The 19,986-nt window shown below is 50.4% G+C and overlaps 1 protein-coding gene across 4 annotated transcripts in view; it reads left to right on the forward strand.

Annotated features, from left to right (window-relative positions):
* ACSF3 (acyl-CoA synthetase family member 3) overlaps window positions 1–19,986 on the forward strand; it is a 57,410-nt gene that overhangs the window by 27,846 nt on the left and 9,578 nt on the right. For all 4 annotated transcript variants that reach the window (XM_064671074.1, XM_064671076.1, XM_064671075.1 and 1 more), the window contains one exon: window positions 6,718–6,844. In XM_064671074.1, coding sequence (XP_064527144.1) covers window positions 6,718–6,844 — 127 coding nt within the window. The remainder of the gene's footprint in view (window positions 1–6,717; window positions 6,845–19,986) is intronic.

The raw sequence follows: 19,986 nt of genomic DNA on the forward strand, positions 1-19,986 counted from the left end.
TTCTCAGCTGAAGACTCTTCTCCTCACACAGGCAGACTCGATCCCAGGAGAATATTTCCTCGCACATTGAATTTGAATCTGTATGTCAAGAAGAACCCTCTTTCCACAAGTGTTTCTCGTGTTGAACTCGCTTTTGTCACAGCACCCTCAGAATCTTTATTAATCTCTTTATTATTGTTTTGTGCTTACATAGAATCCAAGAATGGTTTGGGTTGGGAGGACCTTAAAGCTCATCTTGTTCCACCCAGTGCCGTGGGCGGGGACACCTTCCACTAGACCATTCATCTTCATAGCTGAGGGGAGACTTGGGATGTTTGTGGGAGAGCCCTGGATGTGGCGGGGAGATGCTGAACTAGAGGCAGAAGAAAGGGGGGCAGTCTTCCAGAACTTCTCTGGAGTTCTTCCAGCCAAGGGGAGGAGGCACCAGCCACCGGGGTGGCTCAGCACAAGGAGCAATTAGAGGTTCTGGGGCAGTCCCAGCTCATCACAGCCTCACAACCTCCACTTTTAAGGGAGGCTGATGGAAACCAAAACAAAGGTGGGCCACTAATTAAATAGTTCCCTAGTCCTCTGCCTGCCCCGAGCACAGGCTCAGCACAGGCATCATGAGGTCACATCAGGAGCCTTCCCCTAACGAGGAAAGCGGAGGGAGAGGGAGGATGTGCTGACATCTCACTTTGTTTATTATCTGGTGAAGCCTGCAAACAAGAGGGATGAGAACAGCAGCAGGGAGAGCTGTTGGCATCTCTGGAATAGTGTTACACGTTTAATTTATGGTGTTAATATAGATAAGAAGTTTTGTGTCTGTGGAACAACTGCGGGGAGGACTGACCTTTCCCAAACTTGGGTTGTTTTCTGTGGTGCTTTTGGGATCATCTGGAGTTAATCAGTTCTGTAACTTTCAAAAATCAGTATTGCCTAAAAATATAGACAATCACTTTTGTTTTCAGTGGAGCAACATTTGCTGTAAGTAAAGGGTTGGGTTGTTTGAAAATAAGTTTCAGTGTTCCAGCTCCACTGTGCACCAGCCTTGCTTTTAAATTTATAACCCTCCAAAATGAAAAGTAAATGGATTGTGTTATTCCCAGCCCTTTTATAAAAGTTAACATTGCAAAAACAGATGTGAAATGTGGCCTCATAGATTACAGCCTGGGCTTGGGGTTTTTAGGTTGGGGGTTTATTTTTTCCTTACTCTCTCTGTGCTGTGTCCCCAAGGAACAGAAATCTGCCTTTTTCCAGCAGGAGGAAAATTGTTCTGTGTCTAAATTACCTCCTGCTAGGCTTGTGCAGGATGCTGCAGGACATGGAGCTCCAAGGAACAATAATACCATGACAAAAACATGCAACTTAGCAGGGAATTTTTAATTAGGAATGTGCAGGAGAGTTCAGATTGCCTGGGAATTTGGTAATGCTCTAGCAAACCTTGCAGCCCTAGGACATCCATTCCAATATGGCCCAGGGAGACAGTGATTAAAAGGCACTGTCAAGTGGGTTATTGGTCTCCAGCTTCCTTTTAGGAGGCAGGTGGGCATGTCCTCACCTCCCTCAGTACCCACCATGCCAGTTCTGGATGTGGCGTGATCTCCTGGTCTGGAAAAGCAGAGTCTGGGCAAAGCCTGGAGCTTCCCTGCTCTCTCCAGGTCAGTGGGGGCTGAGCTGTTGGATGCTGTGTTTACCCTGGAGAAAAAGAGGCTCGGGGGGACCCTTCTCACTCTCTCCAACTCCCTGACAAGAGGGTGGACAAGGCTCTGGGCCACAAAAGCCTTGAAGGGGTGAGTGAGAGGTCTCTTGAGAGGCAGGGGTGTGTCTGGAGGTGTTGGTGGCAAGTAAGCTCCAGCAGTGGTGTGTTGGGAGCATGGTAGAGCATCCGTGCTCTGCAGCCCAACCCTGGAGTACAGAAGGGAGCTGGGTCAGTCCTTCAGACTTTGTTATATCATTTTCAGTGCTCTAGTACGTTAAAAAAACCCCAGCAAACACAGAAAATAGTTACTTCTCTGGGAGAACTGCTAAAAGGACTCCATCATTTCCATAAACCTCACACATATAAATTATTGTCTTTATTAGTCACTTAAGGGCTCAGTTGCTTAATTATTTTGATCACAGTAATCATTTATTTACAAGATGGGGAAAAATGCCAAGCAATTCCAAGCCAAGCAGTGCATTCAGGCTGTGGCAGAGGAGGCAGGGCTGCAGAAACTTTTCTTTCCTCCCAAGTCTAAATGCTTTTCCTTCATGGAGTCACAAAGTCCCTTTTAAGGTCCCTTCTGAGAGATGGTGCTCTGAACCACAGCCTATGGTGCTCACCCAGGAAAGAAGTTCAGCAAGGCCAAGTGCAGGGCCCTGCATGTGGATCAGGGCAAACCCAAGCACAAACACAGGCTGGGTAAGGAATGGATTGAGAGCAGCCCTGGGAGAAGGATTTGGGGGTGTTGGTGGAAGAGAAGCTCAACATGAGCCATCAGTGTGTAGTGGGACCCAGAAACCCACCTCCCCTCCCTGCCCTCAGCTGATCCCACAGCGTGGGCAGCAGATGAGGGGGGGACTCTGCCCCTCTGCCCTGCTCAGGTGAAATCCCACCTGCAGTGCTGCCTCCAGCTCTGGGGCCCAACATCAGAAGGACATGGAGCTGCTGGAGCAAGTCCAGAGGAGGCTATGGAGATGCTCCAAGGGCTGGAATCCCTCTGCTCTGCTGGGGATGTTCACCAGGAGAAGAGAAGGCTCTGGGAAGACCTGAGAGCCCCTTCCAGTGCCTAAAGGGGCTCCAAGAGAGCTGGAGAGGGACTTTGGACAAGGGCCTGGAGTGACAGGACAAGGAGGAATGGCTTCCCAGTGCCAGAGGGCAGGGTTAAATGGGATATTGGGAAGAAATTGTACCCTGTGAGGGTGGCGAGGCCCTGGCACAGGTTGCCCAGAGAAGCTGTGGCTGCCCCATCCCTGGAAGTGTCCAAGGCCAGGTTGCATGGGGCTTGGAGCAACCTGGTGTAGTAGAAGGTGTCCCTGCCCATAGCAGGGGAGTTGGATCTAGAATAGCTTTAAGGTCCCTTCCAACCCAGCCCATTCCATGATAATGTGATTATTTGGAGAGGCAGGGGGAAGGAAGCATCTGGTAGAAATTATATGTGCCCCCTGAAACCTGCTGTTTGCAACCTGAAGATATTTGGGTTTTTTCCTAAAAGCCTGTCTTCCTCCCAGTTGTCAGCCCAATAACACGTTCCTACCTTCCCAACAAACCTCACCTTCCAGCTTTCTCACTGTGTCTCCCACATGTTTCTGCTTAGGAATCTGCCGTGCCTCCCCTGCTTCCCAGAGAAGGACGTGCTGCTCTGAGCCTCCCTCCATAAAAGCCCCTAATTCCATTAAAGTCCATTACAAGCTCCTCTCCCGCAGTTCCCGGAGGAATGTGGGGCAGAGACCGCAAGAAAACAAATGGGCACTTTGAACAAATCCCAGGGCCGTTTGCCAAGCGGGGATTCCCAGCTCTTTACAAACCGCCCTCCTAATAAAGAGATAAAATGGGAACGGGGAAAATATGCATTTTATAATCACCCAGATTTAGTCCTTCAAAGGATTTATTACAACCTTTTATTTTCATGCGTGGAAAATGGAATCTTATCTTGTGTGCCGGCTGGGCCGGCTCTATTCTCCGGCTGGGTTTAGAGCAGGAAGCTCTCAGACAACAACCTCTAGGGCCACACTGTGCCTGGGTGTTAAAGTTGCTCGAATGCATTAAAATACGGTACTGGGAGAGGGGGAGATCTGTGCCATCGGAAATCTGATGCTTCCAGCAGCTGCTTGTGCAGTTGAACTGGTGCCTCAACACCGGGAGCCACCGAGATTTGAGGGAGAAAGGAAACCACCCCAGCCATGTGTTTCCAACCCCGCTCCCAGAGCCAGGTAGTGGGGTTTTAGCAGGGATCAGACACGAGGGGTTGTAGGAGATAAATGCCTTGAACCTTGAATTTTAATTTACACTGTTTGTGAGCTGGTTCGCGTCCCCTCTGCCACGCTGGGGAGCGGTGCCAGTGACATTCTGAGTTCAGCAAGCAAAATCCTATTAAGATAACGTCACGGCCTTTCTGTTTTACTGTTTGCAAGCCAGCCAAAACATCATTAAATTACACAACAGGGAGGTGCCTGCTGCCAAGGGGCTCTGCTCGAGATAAGATGTGGGTTGAGCCACTGCCAAAATTTGAGTTGATATGACAAGAAATTTGGAGCTGGTTCAAGGCTTGATTCATAGCAGACATCACAGAGTGCAGGTAAACATGGGGCAGGATTGGTCCCTTGGGCAGCTCAGCCGTGCAGGTATCTGGTTATCCGGCACCATGTGGTGCCTGGGTAGGATGGGGCTGAAGGGCTTTGTAGCAGCCAAATTTCCACCTGTTCTTGTGTTCAGCACTGCCAAGAAGAAGCCAAAGCATGTCAGGATCTCTAGGTGAAGCTCAGGGAACTGGTTGCATGTTCTTACCTCTGTCACCCCCTCCCCAGCCCTTTTGGGAGAGTTGGAAGCAGCCCAAAAACTAGGATGCTGCTCAGAGAAGTGCTTGTTTTGTGATGCCACAGCTGGACCAGCAGGAAAAGAGTAAGACAGAGCTGCATCATAAAATTCCACACAGCCTCTACCAGCCCTGAAACCAGCCTTGCTGGTCCCTCTGCATCACCCACCACAGCCCTGCCATGCTTGCCCATGGAAGCTTCATGCCTGTTATGCCCTTCGTACCCTTTCTTGAGCCCTTTGTGCCCTTTCTGTGCCCTCTGTGCATCCTTGTCCCTTTTGCTGCTGCAGGTGCAGATTTTTCTCCTGGGCTCTCTTTGACTTCAGGTTTTTCTGTGCTGTCCTGCTCATGGATAGTCTGGACTTCAGGCTCCCTTTTTCAGAACCCCTGGGGAGAACTCACCCAGCACCACCCTCACGTTGCTGTCACTCAGTTCCTCATTGGAATTAACAACCTTTCTCTCCTGCAGCATCTTCCAGGCAGGGAGTTGATGCCCAGCCAGGGCTCTGGGAGCTTGAGTTATGTGTGCAGAGATCCTCATGTCACGCCATCCTCCAGGACAGGACATCAGGAAGAAATTACTTAAATATTATGCCTTAAAAAGCAGTTTTCTGAGCGTTTCCCATTAGAGAGGCTTTGTTTCCATCAAAGGCTGCAGAGAGCCACAGATCCTGCCCTGCCCTGGGACTGCCTGATGCGCCAGTGCTGCTATTACTGTTTCCCTCGTGGCCCTGTTTCTGGCACTGCTGATTTTCGGGGTCCCAGATGTATCTTGTCCATGTTGCAGCAGCTCAAGTGTGAAGTGGCTCGGAAAGTGGCAGAGAATTCCCGTTACTGAGCTGTTCTCCACAGACACATGGAGCAAGCACATCCCTCAGTGCCTTCCATCCCATGAGTGGCTTTGCACACCGTGGTAATGGCTTTGAACTGACAGAGAGTGGGTTTACATTGGGATATTGGGAAGAAATCGTTCCCTGTGAGGGTGGTAAGGTGCTGGCACTGGTTGCCCAGAGAAGCTGTGGCTGCCCCATACCTGGAAGTGTTCCAGGCCAGGTTAGACAGGGCTTGGAGCAACCTGGTTTAGTGGAAGGTGTCCCTGCCTATCGCAGGGGGTGGAACAAGATGAGCTTTAAGGTCATTTCCCACCCAAACCACTCCATGATTCCATGATCTTCCCTGCAAAAAGTTTGAGTTTAACACGGTCCCACAAGTGCTCCGATGTTTGTGCCTGTCCAGTTCCTGCTCCCTTGGCCTGTTGCATCCTTCTAATTGCCAAGTGATGTATGTGCAGGAGATGAGACATGGTGCCATGGCAGGCAAGTCTGTGACCTTCCTGCAATTCCCCAGTTTCCATAACAGCAGGATATTTGTTTTGTTGCCATAGAAAACCTGCCTGGGCAGCTTTGCAGGGGACCACGTTGTCACTACAACTGTTGCCTTCCAGTGAACCTAAAAAGAGCTGTGTGTCTCCAAGCACAAATCAGATGGTGTTTCCTGCCACCTCCTCAGGAAAAAAATAACTGTTAGATTGACAGTTTTGGAAAGTGAAGGGTTTTGTCTGTCAACAGAGCAGGGAGCAGGGTGGCACAGGCATGAGAGCATGTCATGGGAGCACGAGAGCTGGGGTTGTTCAGCTTGGAGAAGAGAAGGCTCCAGAGCCCCTTCCAATGCCTAAAGGGGCTCCAAGACAGCTGGAGAGGGGCTTCGGACAAGGGCTTGAAGTGACAGGACAAGGAGGAATGGCTTCCCACTGCCAGAAGGCAGGGTTAGATGTGATAATTGGGAAGGAATTCTTCCCTGAGAAGGTGGTGAGGCCCTGGCACAGGTTACCCAGAGAAGCTATGGCTGCCCCATCCCTGGAAGTGTTTAAGGGGTCAGAAAGGACCATCTGTTTCCCAAGGTTATTTCCTTTATATTTGCATGTGAGAGCTCTCTCCCAGCACCTGGAAGGCATTGCCCTACCTGGACTGCAGTACCAGGTTAGCAGTCCTTGTTTTCATATGACACAGGTGTCTCTTTCCAGTGCTTTGGAATATCAAAAGCACCTGGTTGAGCCACCTGAGGAAAGAGGTCCTGCAAGTGAGCAGGGTGTGGTGGAGGTTGGTAAAGGCTGGAAGAGCACATGGTGTGGGTCCTGTGTTTCGGTCACCGCTCTGCTTCCCAAAATGTGGTGCTGGGGGACAGGTGATGGAGAGATGCACTCACTATGTGCCTGTCCTAGGTCATGCCAGGTCTGGAGGGACAAGAAGGGGAGCTGCTCGTGAAAGGACCCACTGTCTTCCGGGAGTACTGGAACCGACCCAAAGAAACTGCAGATGCCTTCACGCCTGATGGCTGGTTCAGAACAGGTACAGGGTGGCTTCCCACAGCACCTGGCAGAGGGGAGAGGGGTACAGCAGCTCTGGTTTGCCCCACAGGGTTCCCCAGCTTCTGGGGGGGTTGGGAATTGGGGGTGGCAGCCTGGAGTGCAGGCTGGATGTACTTCCAAATGCTGGGCTCAGGGATGGTCTTTGCATATGTTGGCCAAAGTGAGTCAGCCAAGTAACGGGGGATGTTTGGGGTTCCTTGCTCCTAAGCATAAAATACCACTGCTTCATGTTTTCTGGGGTATTAAACTTTGCAAATGGGTGGGATTTAGCTTATTTACATGGGGACTGGGTCATAGAATCATAGAATCATTAACTACCAACTACAACAACTCCCTGACAGGAGGTTGTAGCAAGGTGGGAGGTCAGTGTCTTCTCCCAGTCAACCAGTGACAGGACAAGAGTAAATGGCCTCAAGTTGTGCCAGGGGAGGTTCAGGTTGGACATCAGGAGGAATTTTTTCCTGGAAAGGGTTGTCAGGCATTGGAAGGGGCTGCCCAGGGAGGTGATGGAGTCCCCATCCCTGGAGGCATCCAAGGAAGGAGTGGACATGGCACTCAGTGCTTTGGGCTGGATGACAAGGGGATTAATCACAGGTTGATCTTGATGGTCTTGCAGGTCTTTTTCAACCTCAGTGATTTTATGATTCTCTGATTCCATGATACCCACAGCTCTGACCTCCTCATTCCCCCCTTTACTGTGTGTTAGCAGTGCCATTGTGTCAGGAGTCAAGCTGGATTTCTGATGCCTTCTGTGCAACCTTATTTATTGATGGTTCTTGAAGAAGCTGTAATTTATTATAATTGTTCTCCCAGAGCAGAGATCACTCTGCCAACCGTGTCACCACAAGTCCCCGTGCCAGGCGGGTACTGCGGGCTGGGACTGGAGCACCATCAGCCGACGCACGGGGTGCAGGGCAATCAGCTCTAAAAATTTTTTTAGTCAACACTCCTGATGAATATTTCAGCTGCAAAGGAATAGCGTGCATTAATTATTGCAAAGAGATGTCTTTAGGAGAAAATGATTTTGAAATTCAGTTTAATTTCATTGTAATGCGCCGCAAACAGGAAGGGAGTATGTGTGTTTAATTGGCTCTCGGGGGTAAGGCCGGGAAGATGGCATGCCTTTGTCACAGGCCATTAGTGATACAGACTGCATAATGAGGGACTACAATCAGCTCACAGCTGCCGGCTCCTACGGGGAGAGAATGATATTAAATAGAAATCAGTATAAATTAAACTTAACCCTTTCGCTAACTGAGCAAAGCTCAGAGCTGGAAATAAGGGAGGGGAGTGGAGACAGGAGTGGGGGGTTCAGGATGGATCAGGGGGTGCTTGGCCAAGCCCCACCTGTCCAGGTGACCCCCCTGATGTCCCCTCTCCCTCAGACAGGAGGCTTGAACTCCCCTCCCCTTCCCGTCCCCCACTCTGCCTTTCTTTCCTTTCATTCCCCTCCTCACCGCTTGCTCCGTCTCTCTCGTGGATATTGGGTCGATGAGGCTGTTTTTTTCTCAAGCCTCATTTAACCAGCAGTTCTGTGAATGAACCCTATTGCCCCTTACTCTCCCTGCTCGCCCCTGCTGCACTGGCAGCCTCTGGAGATCACTCAGAGGTGGCAAATGTCCCTGTGGTGGTAAAAAAAACACTTCAGGGAATAAAAGAGGTTGTGTCCCATCATAGCAACCGGATCTGGAGGGTGAAATACCCCTATTAAGCAGGGGTGGTTGACTTTGGAGCCAAAGACATGCTGTCAGGATCCAAAAGAGGTGAATCCTGGCCACTTACAGGCTGTAACCTGCCGTATCTGCCACTTCCAGGTCATAGAGGTGATTTAAAGGTGAGTCTGAACACCAGCACATGGCACTCCCAGAACCACAACAATGCCATTTCTGAATCCATACCGGCATTCTGCTCATGCCAGACTCTGGAGTGTGTGTCCACCAGTGACCTACAGGTCACCTAAAGCAGATGATGGGGTGATTGCAGGTGGTGGCCAAGGCCCCACGGCTGGAGTTCCATGGTGTTATGGAATTATCTAACCTTGCCCTCTGGCAGTGGGAAGCCATTCCCCCTTATCCTGTCCCTCCAGGCCCTTGTCCAAAGTTCCTCCTTAGCTCTCTTGGAGCCCCTTTAGGCACTGGAAGAGGCTCTAAGGTCTCCCTGGAGCCTTCTCTTCTCCAGGCTGGACACCCAGCTCTCCCAGCCTGTCTCCCCAGCAGAGGTTCTCCAGCCCCCAGAACACCTCCATGGCCTCCTCTGGACCTGCTCCAGTGGCTCCCCATCCTTCTTATCTTTGGGTTCCCAGTGTGCTGAATATAATCATTTTGAGGCTCTACCTGGGTGTCCATCCTCACAGTTACACACACAAAGCCAAGAGTTACCGGAGCTCATTCCCTCCTTTGGATATGTGATCGGAGTTAACTTTTTTCCAGAATGTGGAGGATCCAAAACAAGAAATAGCCAACACTTAATGGCAGCAGTCATTTTCCTGTCTGACTGACAGCTCCTTTATTAAAATCCCCTTTTCTCCCATTAAACTGCCTTCCTCAGGAAAATAACCTCATGTTAAGGATGGTCACTCCCTCCAGGGTAGGAGGAGAAAATAGCGATGCAGAGTCTGGCCACCAGCACTCCCACAATGTGCTCCTGCAGCTCCCTACTCCATTTCAAGGGAAATCTTGGGAAAACCAGGTGCTTAGTGCAACAACTGCAGACCTGTTTTCCCTCTGGGTGTGTGCGTGCTGTGCAGGAAGTTGGGCAGCCCTCCCTCTGCAAACCCACCCCCTTTGTGCCTCCAGCTAGAAAAGGAAAGGAAAAAAAGGGAAAAGCAGTGACTTTTTGATGAATTCAAGGTTGTGGTTCCTTGGAAGAGCCTCTGAACTCCTGGTGTTGCAGGGGGGATGTGCTGTTGCTCTGCCCTCTTTCTTCCCTGGGATTTGCACTGCTGTCTGCTGATCCCTCCATCTCTCATTTCCATCTGAGTGAATTTGATTATTTTTATTGTATTAATGCTGTTGACAGAGCTGCTTAGATCAAAGTCCCCTCCAGCCATTTCCAGGGAGACTGCTGGGTTTCCACCTGCTGTCATACATCCAAGTGGCACCGAGCCCTCGGAGACGGAGACGAGCCCAGAGGAAAGATGCCTCTGGCCGTCTGTCTCCTGTCCCTGCCGGACCCTCCCAGCTGTGCCCGCCCTGCCAGGTGAGAGGCAGCCTCCAAACACGCTTGTGTGCTGTTGAGCAGGAAGGAGGGAAGAAAAGAAGGAAGGAAGGAAGGAACTTTTTAGGATGAGGATTGTGTGGCCCTGGCGCAGATTGCCCAGAGAAGCTGTGGCTGCCCCATCCCTGGAAGTGTCCAAGGCCAGGTTGGATGGGGCTTGGAGCAACTTGGTGTAGTGGAAGGTGACCCTGCCCATGGCAGGGGGTGAAACTGGATGAGCTTTAAGGTCCCTTCCAACCCAAACCATTCCATGATTCTATGAGCAAAATCAAACCCTGCGAGCTGGAGGAAAGCAGGGAACCACCAGCCTCCCCGGTCATCACATTCCCTGATGTTTATTCATCCATCCATCCGAGCGTTTCGATGCCAGTGCAGCTCAGGCTGTGGCACTGTCACATTGTATTATCCCTGCCCAGGAGGCAGCAAGTGGCTCTGGAGTCTTGAGGAAGGGGACAGAGGGTTTGGAAGTGTTGTGCCCAGGCACTGTCTATTTTCCCACATGTTTTCCTGCCTGCACAGGGTGTTTTCCCCATAGGAATCTGTCAGTCCAGCGGAGTGCACCAGGCAGCGATGGGATCCAAGAGCAGCTTTCTCCCCGAGGGAAGGCCAGCTTCCATTCACATTTGCCCATACATCCAGAAAATTAGAATCTGGTGTATTCAGGGAGATTTATTTTCAATTACAGGTTAAAGCTGAGACATGAAATAGCACTGGGTATGAAAGTAGTGCATAAATCCTGCAACAAATCCATGTATCTCTGCTCCATATAATAAGATTTTATTGATTGCTATATTGTATCTGTCAGAATAAAACTCTCTTAATGCATGCATCAGGATGGGGAAGATAGAGAGCTTGGTGGGAGTGGAATCTGATTCAAGAATCAATGCACTTTGATTAATATGTTGTTAAGAAAGTAAGAGTTATTTAACTTGTTTGATGCACATTTCGAAATGATGACTCATATCTTTTAAGTTTCTTTCTTTAAGCTGCATTTAAAAAACCCCACAACCTTCGTAGCTGTTTTTCACATTGTTAAGTCTTGGTTTGTCACTGAATTTTTGCTGGACCCTTTTACACAGGTCACAGACACCCCAGAATCCCATAATAAATCCTATGGCCCAAAACACTTTCTATATACCTTTGTTGGAAGCTTTAGGGGGAGAACAGGGTGGATCTTGTGTCTCTTTTTACCTTCTGGATGTTCTGCAGTGAAAGGAGATCCAGGGAAAAGATTAAAAAAAAAGTTGTTTTTCCAGTATTATTACAAACACAGGCACCAAGGCCAAGCCCTGGCTTAGCTGGGAACATCTCACTCAGCACTGAATTCCCAGCTTGCTCCAGAAATGGAACATGCTCTTGTTGCAGCTGTGAATTCCCAGTCAAGGGAAGGATCCCAGTGACTCAGATTGGTTCCAGGCACCTCTTTGTGTCTGTCCATCCTCTTCAGACAGAGATCTCCAGTCCACAACTGCCACCAGCTGCAAATCCTTGCCACTCCCAGGCTGGCTCTTTGAGATTCCATAGAATCATAGAATAGTTTGGGTTGGAAAGGACCTCTCAAGGTCATCAAGTCCAACCCCCAGCAAGACCAAAGCATGAGCAGTGACTGAGGGAGCTGGGGATGTTCAGCCTCGAGAAAAGGAGGCTCAGTGGAGACCTCACTCTCTACAGCTCCCTGACAGGAGGGTGGAATAACAGACGGGATAAGAGGAAATGGTCTCAAGCTGTGCCAGGGGAAGTTTAGGTTGGATACTGGGAAAATTTCTTCGTGGGAAGGGTGTAAAGCATTGAAACAGGCTGCCCAGGGTAGTGGTGGATTCACCATCCCTGGATGTGTGCTAAAAATTTGTGGATGTGGCACATGGGGACATGGTTAGTGGTGACCATGGTGGTGGTGCTGGGCTGATGGTTGGACTCAGTAATCTTAAAGGTCTTTCCCAACTGTAACAATTCCATGAATTCCACCGCTTCTGATAGGAGAGGCAAAGCTTTCTGCTGTTTTCCAGCACAGAGAAATGTGGTGTAGGAAAGGCCCTGGGCAGGTATCCTTGGCCAGGCACAAGCCATCCCTCCTCTGAGGCTGCTCCCCAAGGAGAAGGGGCAGGATGAACCCCCATCCCTCCAGCGCAGGCCTTTCCCAGCACTTGCCTGTCCCCAGGGACAAGCAGGTGTTTCCCTGCCAGGGAAATTGCTCACATCCGTGGGTGGAGCACAGACACCTGAAAGAGAAAACACTTGAGCCTGATCAAGGCAGATTATAAATAGAAATGCATCTAATTAGCATCCTAATCTGCAGGTTTTCTGTTTGTTTGCAGTGGCTTTCCTAGGCACAAATCCAGCTAATGCAAATTCTATTTTTAAAGGAATGATTCCTTAATTGTAATGTGTTGAAATGATGTGAGTTACTGGTGTGGTGATCCCACCGGATGGAGCGTGGGCTCCTCCCTGGAGGCTCTTCTTGTGGACTCTGTCAGAGATAAGCTTGTGAGTGAGGCAGGATGGCAGCACTCACCTCTTCCTTTGTGAGCAGCTCAGAGCTTGGACCCATCTTCCCATAAATGATGTGAAAGAACATCCCCAAAAATGCCAGGTGGACCCCAAACACAGCTCCATGTGCTGCTGTAGGAAGGATATCTAACTGGATATCCATGGGGCAGGAGCAGAAACCAGACCAGCCGTGTGCTGGGGGCACATCTCCACCCAGCCCTCATTTAAGAGCTGTTTCTAGAAATAAAAATATAAAGGTGGAATGGTTTCTGATACAACAGCCTTTATCACCTCCAAATGTTCCTTATGCACTTCGAACACTTTGCTTTCTGCCTCAGTATTTATTCCTTCTCCTTGAGGATTCAATATTTCCAGGTTTGCCCAACAGCTGGAATTCTAGGGGTCATCAGGACATGGAAGGGTGGAATGAGATGAGTTTTAAGGTCCCTTCTAACCCAAACCATTCCATGATTCCCTGATTCTATGATTCCATTTCCTTGACTGCTCATGAAGCTGATGTTTTCAGCAGTTCAGAGTGACTTGGGATTTTTGTAGCTGTAAATGAGAGCAGCTTTTGGCACAGAATTTGTTTACTCTCTGAAGCTCTACTCTCGTCGTATCAAACATCTCGGATGCCAACCCTTTACTTCTTTGAGAGCCTCTGCTACACTGAGTCTGATTTCCAGAGGCATGGAGCAATTGCTCCCCAGCTGAGAGCTGGTGGGAACAGCAGGCACCTGCACCTCCAAAGTCCAGGCTCTTTTCTCTCACTCTGCTTTCACCTCTCAAGCTGTGCTATGACAGCGCTGCTCTCGCAGCCTGAAGGCAGAGAGGCTGGAATGAACTCCTGACTGCTGGGAGTGGTTCTTCCCATCTCATCCCAGGGATTTAGGAAGAAATTCTTCCCTGTGAGGGTGGGGAGGCTCTGGCACAGGTTGCCCAGAAAAGCTGTGGCTGCCCCATCCCTGGAAGTGTCCAGGGCCAGATTGGACGGGGCTTGGAGCAACCTGGTGGAGTAGAAGGTGGTGCCTGTTCTTCCTTGGGTGGTGATGGTGGGTGTCCTGACACTGCCCTGTCACCAGAGGTGTCCAGCTCAGGAGGAAATTGGTTGAAAATAGATCTTCCTTCTGCCTTTGGTTTCATAGAATCACAGAATGGTTTGGGTTGAAAGGGACCTTAAAGATCATCTCATTCCAACCCCCAAGCCAGTGCCCTGGTTTCCTTCCTTCCTGGAAGGAAGGAGAGCGAGGGATCACTTTTATCAGGCATGATCCAAGACGTGCTGAGGTTTTGTTGGGTCCTGGGCTGGTATTAGTGCTTGAAGATGAGCTGAACGTCTCTGCCTTTGAGAAGCTCTTTACTTTTCCCTCTGGGTTTCACTCAAGACAAATGAGAATTTATTTACTCACGACTAATGCTATTGTACTGTAAGCAAAAGTATTGGCTTCTGTATATTCAGGCAAACAATTTAAGGCAGAAATCTGTCCTCATGTCCCACCAGTGCCTCTGCCAACACTCTCCCAACATTATCCTGCTTTATTTAATCATTTGTCTCACCAGAGCCTGGGACAGGTCACTGCATGGACAAGAGCTCTCTTTAGCTAAGGTGTGATCAATCCCTCAGTGGTCACAGAATCATAGAATGTTCTGAGTTGGAAGGGACCCACAAGGATCACCAAGTCTAGCTCTTAAGTGAATGACCCATGTGGGGCTCAAACCCACAACCTTGGCCTTATTAGCACCATACGGTAACCAACTGAGCCAATCTCAGGGTCTGCAGAGAGCAGAGGGGTTTGCTCTAATATTTTTATTACCACCATTATTATTTTTGGTTACCACACTCTTCAAAGCTCCACCAGCCGCGTTCAGCTGTGCAGCCACACCTTGGAGCATTGACTTATTTATTACTCTTTGAGTTTTCTTTTTCATCTCGTTGTCTGCAGGGATTTCCATAAATATTTAAATGCTAATGTGGAAAAAAAGAAATGTTTTTCATTTTTACTTACCCATTTTCTTTTCTGGCTGCTCCTCTGGGCAAACCCATCTGCGGTAATTTGGGCTGAGGAAGGGGGGGGGTTCCTGCTCAGCCTACTTGTGTCATATCAGTCACCCATGAGCTCCTGCTAATGAGGAGTGAACCTACAAAGTCTTGGCTGCCTGGTTTGCAGAAACCTTCAAAGGTTTGCCTGGTTTATCCGCTGTTTTCCATCAGAGCAGTGTGGCCCCCTTGGAGCGGGACGTGCAGCCAGGGGAGGCTTCATCTGCTCGTATCCTTCAGCTCTCGGGGCTTGGAGAGGCTCCTGGTCATACTGAGATGAAGAAATGAGATAAAGCTGAGGAGCAGCACCTCTGCCAAGGGCAGGCAGGACATGGGGTGCTGCCAGACTTGGCCAAGGCTGAGTTTCCATTTGGTGCTGTCCTCTCCTGGCTGGACACCAGCACCGAGGACTTTGCTGGCATATGTCACATAAGGGTGTCCAACGCCAAGGCTGGAGCAGGGACCATCTGCAGCAACCCTTGAGGCCCAAAACAACAGTACAGAGATGGGCCTTTGTATTTGGTAGCCAACACCTGCTGCCCAGTGGGACATGCTGGGAAGCCTAACTTGCAGTGGGTGGTAGAAGGGGTGGGATGTGGATGGGTTGCAGTGGGTGGGGCTTTCCAAGTGCCCTGAAGTGTCTGCAGGTGAAGCTGATGCTGCTGTCTCTGCTCATCAGTGGGGTTGAAGCTGTCAGCACCCTGCCAGCCCTGCACCACCATTACACCAACCTCACACCAGCCCTTTGCACCCTCGGGGATTCTGTGTGCAGTCGTGGTGCACGACAGTGACACAGAAGGGCAATGGCTAAATGCTGTCTTGCCTTCTTCCCTGTACTTGGAGAAGGAGAAAAGTCCTCTTGGGAGCAGGGAAAGGTTTCATGTGGTTTCATGTGGCCACTCACAGTGGCCAGATCAGGGTTGTGGAGGGGGAATTTGGATGGCAATGGAAATACGATGTGCAGACAAGCCAAGATGGTCAGCGAGCATCAATGTGACTTCTCACCCTGCCTGAGAGGTGCAATAAATTTGAGGAACCTTTGGAAAATACAAATGAGGGGAAGGAATCACTGATAGATCAGCCAAGACAAGGGGTAACTGCACTCCTGGGCTGCCCAGCAGCAGGTCCCCAATCCCCCTGTCCCCTGGCTGGAAGCAGAGTGGGGGAGAGCACAGCTCAGGGTTACTGGCTTGAATTACACTTGTCTTACCTGCTGCTCTCACGTCCCAGGTACCTGGAGATGCTGCCAGCATTCCTGGCACCCCTCCATCTCCTGCTCTGCCGGTGCAACCACCCAGCATGGGGAGCAGTGCCTTATTAGCCCAGCTCTTTGTGAGATGCCCTTGAGTGATTTATTTTTTTTCCAGGTGTAAATGCCAGGGGAGACTGTTCCAGTGCTTCCCATTCTTTCATCTCGGCAGGGTTTTGCCCTTTCTCCCAGCGTGGCTCTGACAGCAGGCTCAGTGCTGCTGCCTCTGGAATACAAAGTTCCCTGTTACAGAACATGACAGGAATTCATTCCAGGCTGGGGCACTTTTTTTATTCTGATTTTCTTTTTTCCTCATGCTGGATGCTCCAGGGCTCTCTGGAGAAGTTTTGAGAGTGGGGAGTCAGTTGTTTAACCCTTTTTTCCTGGGAGCAGACAGCTCTCAGCAGACCCAGTGCCTCTCATAGATCAATCAAGAATCTCCTGAGTTGTAGGGAACCCACATGGATCATCCAGTCCAACTCCTGGCCCTGCACAGGACACCCACCATGGCCCTGAGAGCGTTGTCCGAATGCTCTTTGAGCTCTGGCAGCCTTGAGGCCGTGACCACTGCCCTGGGAAGCCTGGTCAGTGCCTGACCACCCTCTGGGGGAAGAACCTTTTTCTAATCTCCATCCTAACCCTCCCCTGACTCAGCTTCATATGGATAGGTGGAAAGGACTGCAAAGCATGGTGCAATTCCCACTCCCTGCCCAAATCCAGAGCAAGGACCCAACACACAGAGGCATCTGCATCCCTCCATCCCTCAGCAGCAGTCATGAGGGCAGTTGGAGGGTTTGTCCCCCCCTTGCTGAGCACACAGCACGTGCATTAGTGCTGATGGGAATCAGGGAGCACAGGGAGAGCCGAGGATGCCCCTGAGCTACAAATCTACTTGGCAATTTTATTATGTAAATAAATGGTGCTGCACATCCACCTGCTGCCGCCGCCGCTCCCGGGGCTGTTCGTGGCAAGGTGCGTAAACAAACAGCGATTCCCTTCTAATAGATTTATTTCCTTTCTCGTGAGCCATTAAATTACCTCCAGATTTCACACGGGGAGAAATCTGTAACAGCAGCAAAATCTTGCTCTGCCTCGGTGGCCAGTGGCCTGCAAAGTGTGGCAGCCACAAATTGCAGACACCTATTGTTGTTTTGGGGGGAGACGTGGGAGCAGCCAGTGCCATCCTGGGAATAACCCTGACTCTGGATCCTCCATCCTTGATTCCTGCACAGCCCATGTCTGGAGAGCAGGAGTTCTCCAGACCAGAGCAGGAAGGGCTCTTCCCTTCCAGGAGAGTGAGGCAGACCTTGCTCTGGACCTGGAGGAGACTCTGGGATGGAGCTTCATAAAATCTCAGAATGGTTTGTGTTCAAAGGGACCTTAAAGCTCATCTCGTTCCATCCCCTGCCATGGGCAGGGACACCTTCCACTAGGCCAGGTTGCTCCAAGCCCCGTCCAACCTGGCCTTGAACACTTCCAGGGATGGGGCAGCCACAGCTACTGTGGGAATTCCATTCCAGCCCTTCACCACCCTCACAGGGAGGAATTTCTTCCCAAAATCCCACCCAAATCTCCCCATTTTCAGTGGGAAGCCATTCCCCCTTGTTCTGTCCCTCCAGGTCCTTGTCCAAAGTCCCTCTCCAGCTCTCTTGGAGCCCCTTTAGATACTGGAAGGGGCTCTAAGGTCTCTTCTCCAGGTGAACACCCCCAGTTCTCCCAGCCTGTCTCTAGTGCAGAGGATCTCCAGCCCTCGGAGCATCTCTGTGGTCTCCTCTGGACTCACTCCAACAGCTCCACGTCCTTGTATTGTGGACCCCAGATGGAACCTGCATGCAGAGCAGCAGCTCCATGCTGAGCTCACCTGCCAGTTCCAAGCTCAGGGATATATCTCAGGGTGCAGCTGCTGAACCCTCTCCTCCCTCCCACTCCCAGGCCCCACTGGAGGATTTTGGCAGAGGATTGTAGTGCTGCTGCCAGCAAGAGCTGCCAGTGCCAGGATAGCAGCTGGATCAAGGAGTGTTGTGCCAGCCCTTCTCCCAGTGCCAGTGGCTCTGCTGGGCAGGGCTGGGACATGGGGAAGGGCTTTATCCTGGACTCACGGATTGAGCAGCAGCCCTGGGAGCTGCTGGGGAGATGGTTTCCTCATGAATAATTGGTGTGGTATTAATATACATGTGTTTTTTTGAGGAAGTTTCAAAGTCTCCCCCTCAGGAGCCTTTGATGCTTTATTAATGATCATGGCACACACAGAGCCCTCAAAGCACCACAGCGGGAGCAGAGCTTTGGAGCAGCCCCATTATTTTTGGGCAGTGCCTTCCATGAGCCCAGGGAAGGCATTTGCTGGTCCAAGTGACCAGGTGAGGGTAGGTGGACTCGAGAAGCCGCAAAAGAGCCTCTCCATGACTGTGACACACTCCAAAGGCAGCAGCAAGCTGGACTTTGGGAGCCTGACAAGTCTCACTGTCATCGTCTGTGCAGGGTGGAAAAGGTGTGAACTAGCGGGAGTTCAAGATTTCAGATGGATTGGGATTAACAGGAACTTTCTCAGGTCCCCTTGTAACTCACAGAGGATCCAATAACCTGCAGAAAGGATAAAATCAGAGGTTGGCTCCACTGAGGAGCTAATTCCCTGATCAGGAGTTGGACTCAATGATCCTTGTGGAGTCCTTTCGACTTAGGATATTCCATGATTCTATGATTAAGTTTGGTGCCGACAGGCTGCTGGAGGACCGCAGGGTTTTCCTGCCACTTTTCCCTGCTGAAGCATTTGGGGACACGAGGCAGCAGTGGGGAAGGAAGTGGGAAGCAAGGCTGGGATTGCAGCCTGGTTTCAGGGAATGTGGGTGCTGAAGTGTTGAAGTGGCTGGGGGTGAAGGGGAAGAGGAGTCTTCGGGCAGGTGACCCATGAGAGCTGGGACACGTGCCGGCACAAGGAGCCAAAATCCAGACTTCCACAAGTCTAATTACCGTTAATTAGCTACAATTAGTGCTCGTGACCTCTGCTCGTAGCCAAGATGGTTGAGAGCAGGGACAAACATTCCTCACTTCCATGCAATAAATCAAGGTAAAGTTGGGCTGTTATTCAGCCTATCATTTAGCATTTCATTAAATAGATATGTACACATACATCATCGCTGCTGAGGAGGTGTCAATCCCCCTCAGGAGCACGGATGCCTCCAATCAATCCCAGCAGTGCAGGAGAGACTCTGGATTGCTCTGTGTTGCATCTTCACAAGTGTCCATCAGGTGCTGGTAACTCCTCAGTGGTTGAAAGCCCAGTTTTCAACCAGAGAGTTACTCATAGTGATGGTGAGTGATGAGAACAGTCTGGAAGGTCCGTGTTGGAGCCAGCATGCAGCTTCGGCTGGGCCCTGCTTTGCTGCAGCATCTACTCCTATCTTTTCTCCCAAGGGACAAGCAACAGAACGAGAAAATGGCCTAAAGTTGCACCAGGGAAGGTTTAGGTTGGAACATTGGGAAAATTTCTTCACCAAAAGAGTTGTCCAGCCCTGGCACAGGTTACCCAGTAGGGTGGCGGAGTCCCCATCCCTGGAAGGATTTAAAAGCCATGTGGATGTGACACCTGGAGACATGGTTCATTGGTGGCCTTGGCAGTGCTGAGGTAATGGTTGGACTCGATGGTCTTAAGGGTTTTTTCCAACCTAAACAATTCCCTGATTCCCTGTCTTCTATTGGCAGTACATTCCCACGGCGCACTCAGAGGAGGACTCAGTCTCCTGCAGCTCCAGGGCTTTGTGGTTGGGCTGCCCCAGGGCTAATGGGAGCAGCCCCAATTTGCCTGTGTGGCACCACACGTTCAGTGCCCTCCCTCTCCCAGTGCTCCATAAATAAATTCCCCTAGTCCATCCCAGCACACTGTATCAATCTTGTTTAATAGACTGGAAAGCTTATTGCATGGCAGCGGGTCGCAAGGAATGTCGAGGTGATGGATTGCGCCTTCCCGGAGTCGAGCGTCGTTGATATATAATGAAATATTTATGATTTATTCCAGCTAATAAACTGGAGTGAAGTGTGTGATGTATGTGAGCAGATGGGGGATCTATGGATGCAGTTTCATGGCATGGGGGGAGGGAAAGGCTGAAAACCGTAACGGAGACGCATCGCTCAGCTG

The sequence above is a fragment of the Pseudopipra pipra genome, chromosome 14, assembly GCF_036250125.1.
Source record: "Pseudopipra pipra isolate bDixPip1 chromosome 14, bDixPip1.hap1, whole genome shotgun sequence".
Taxonomy (NCBI): domain Eukaryota; kingdom Metazoa; phylum Chordata; class Aves; order Passeriformes; family Pipridae; genus Pseudopipra; species Pseudopipra pipra.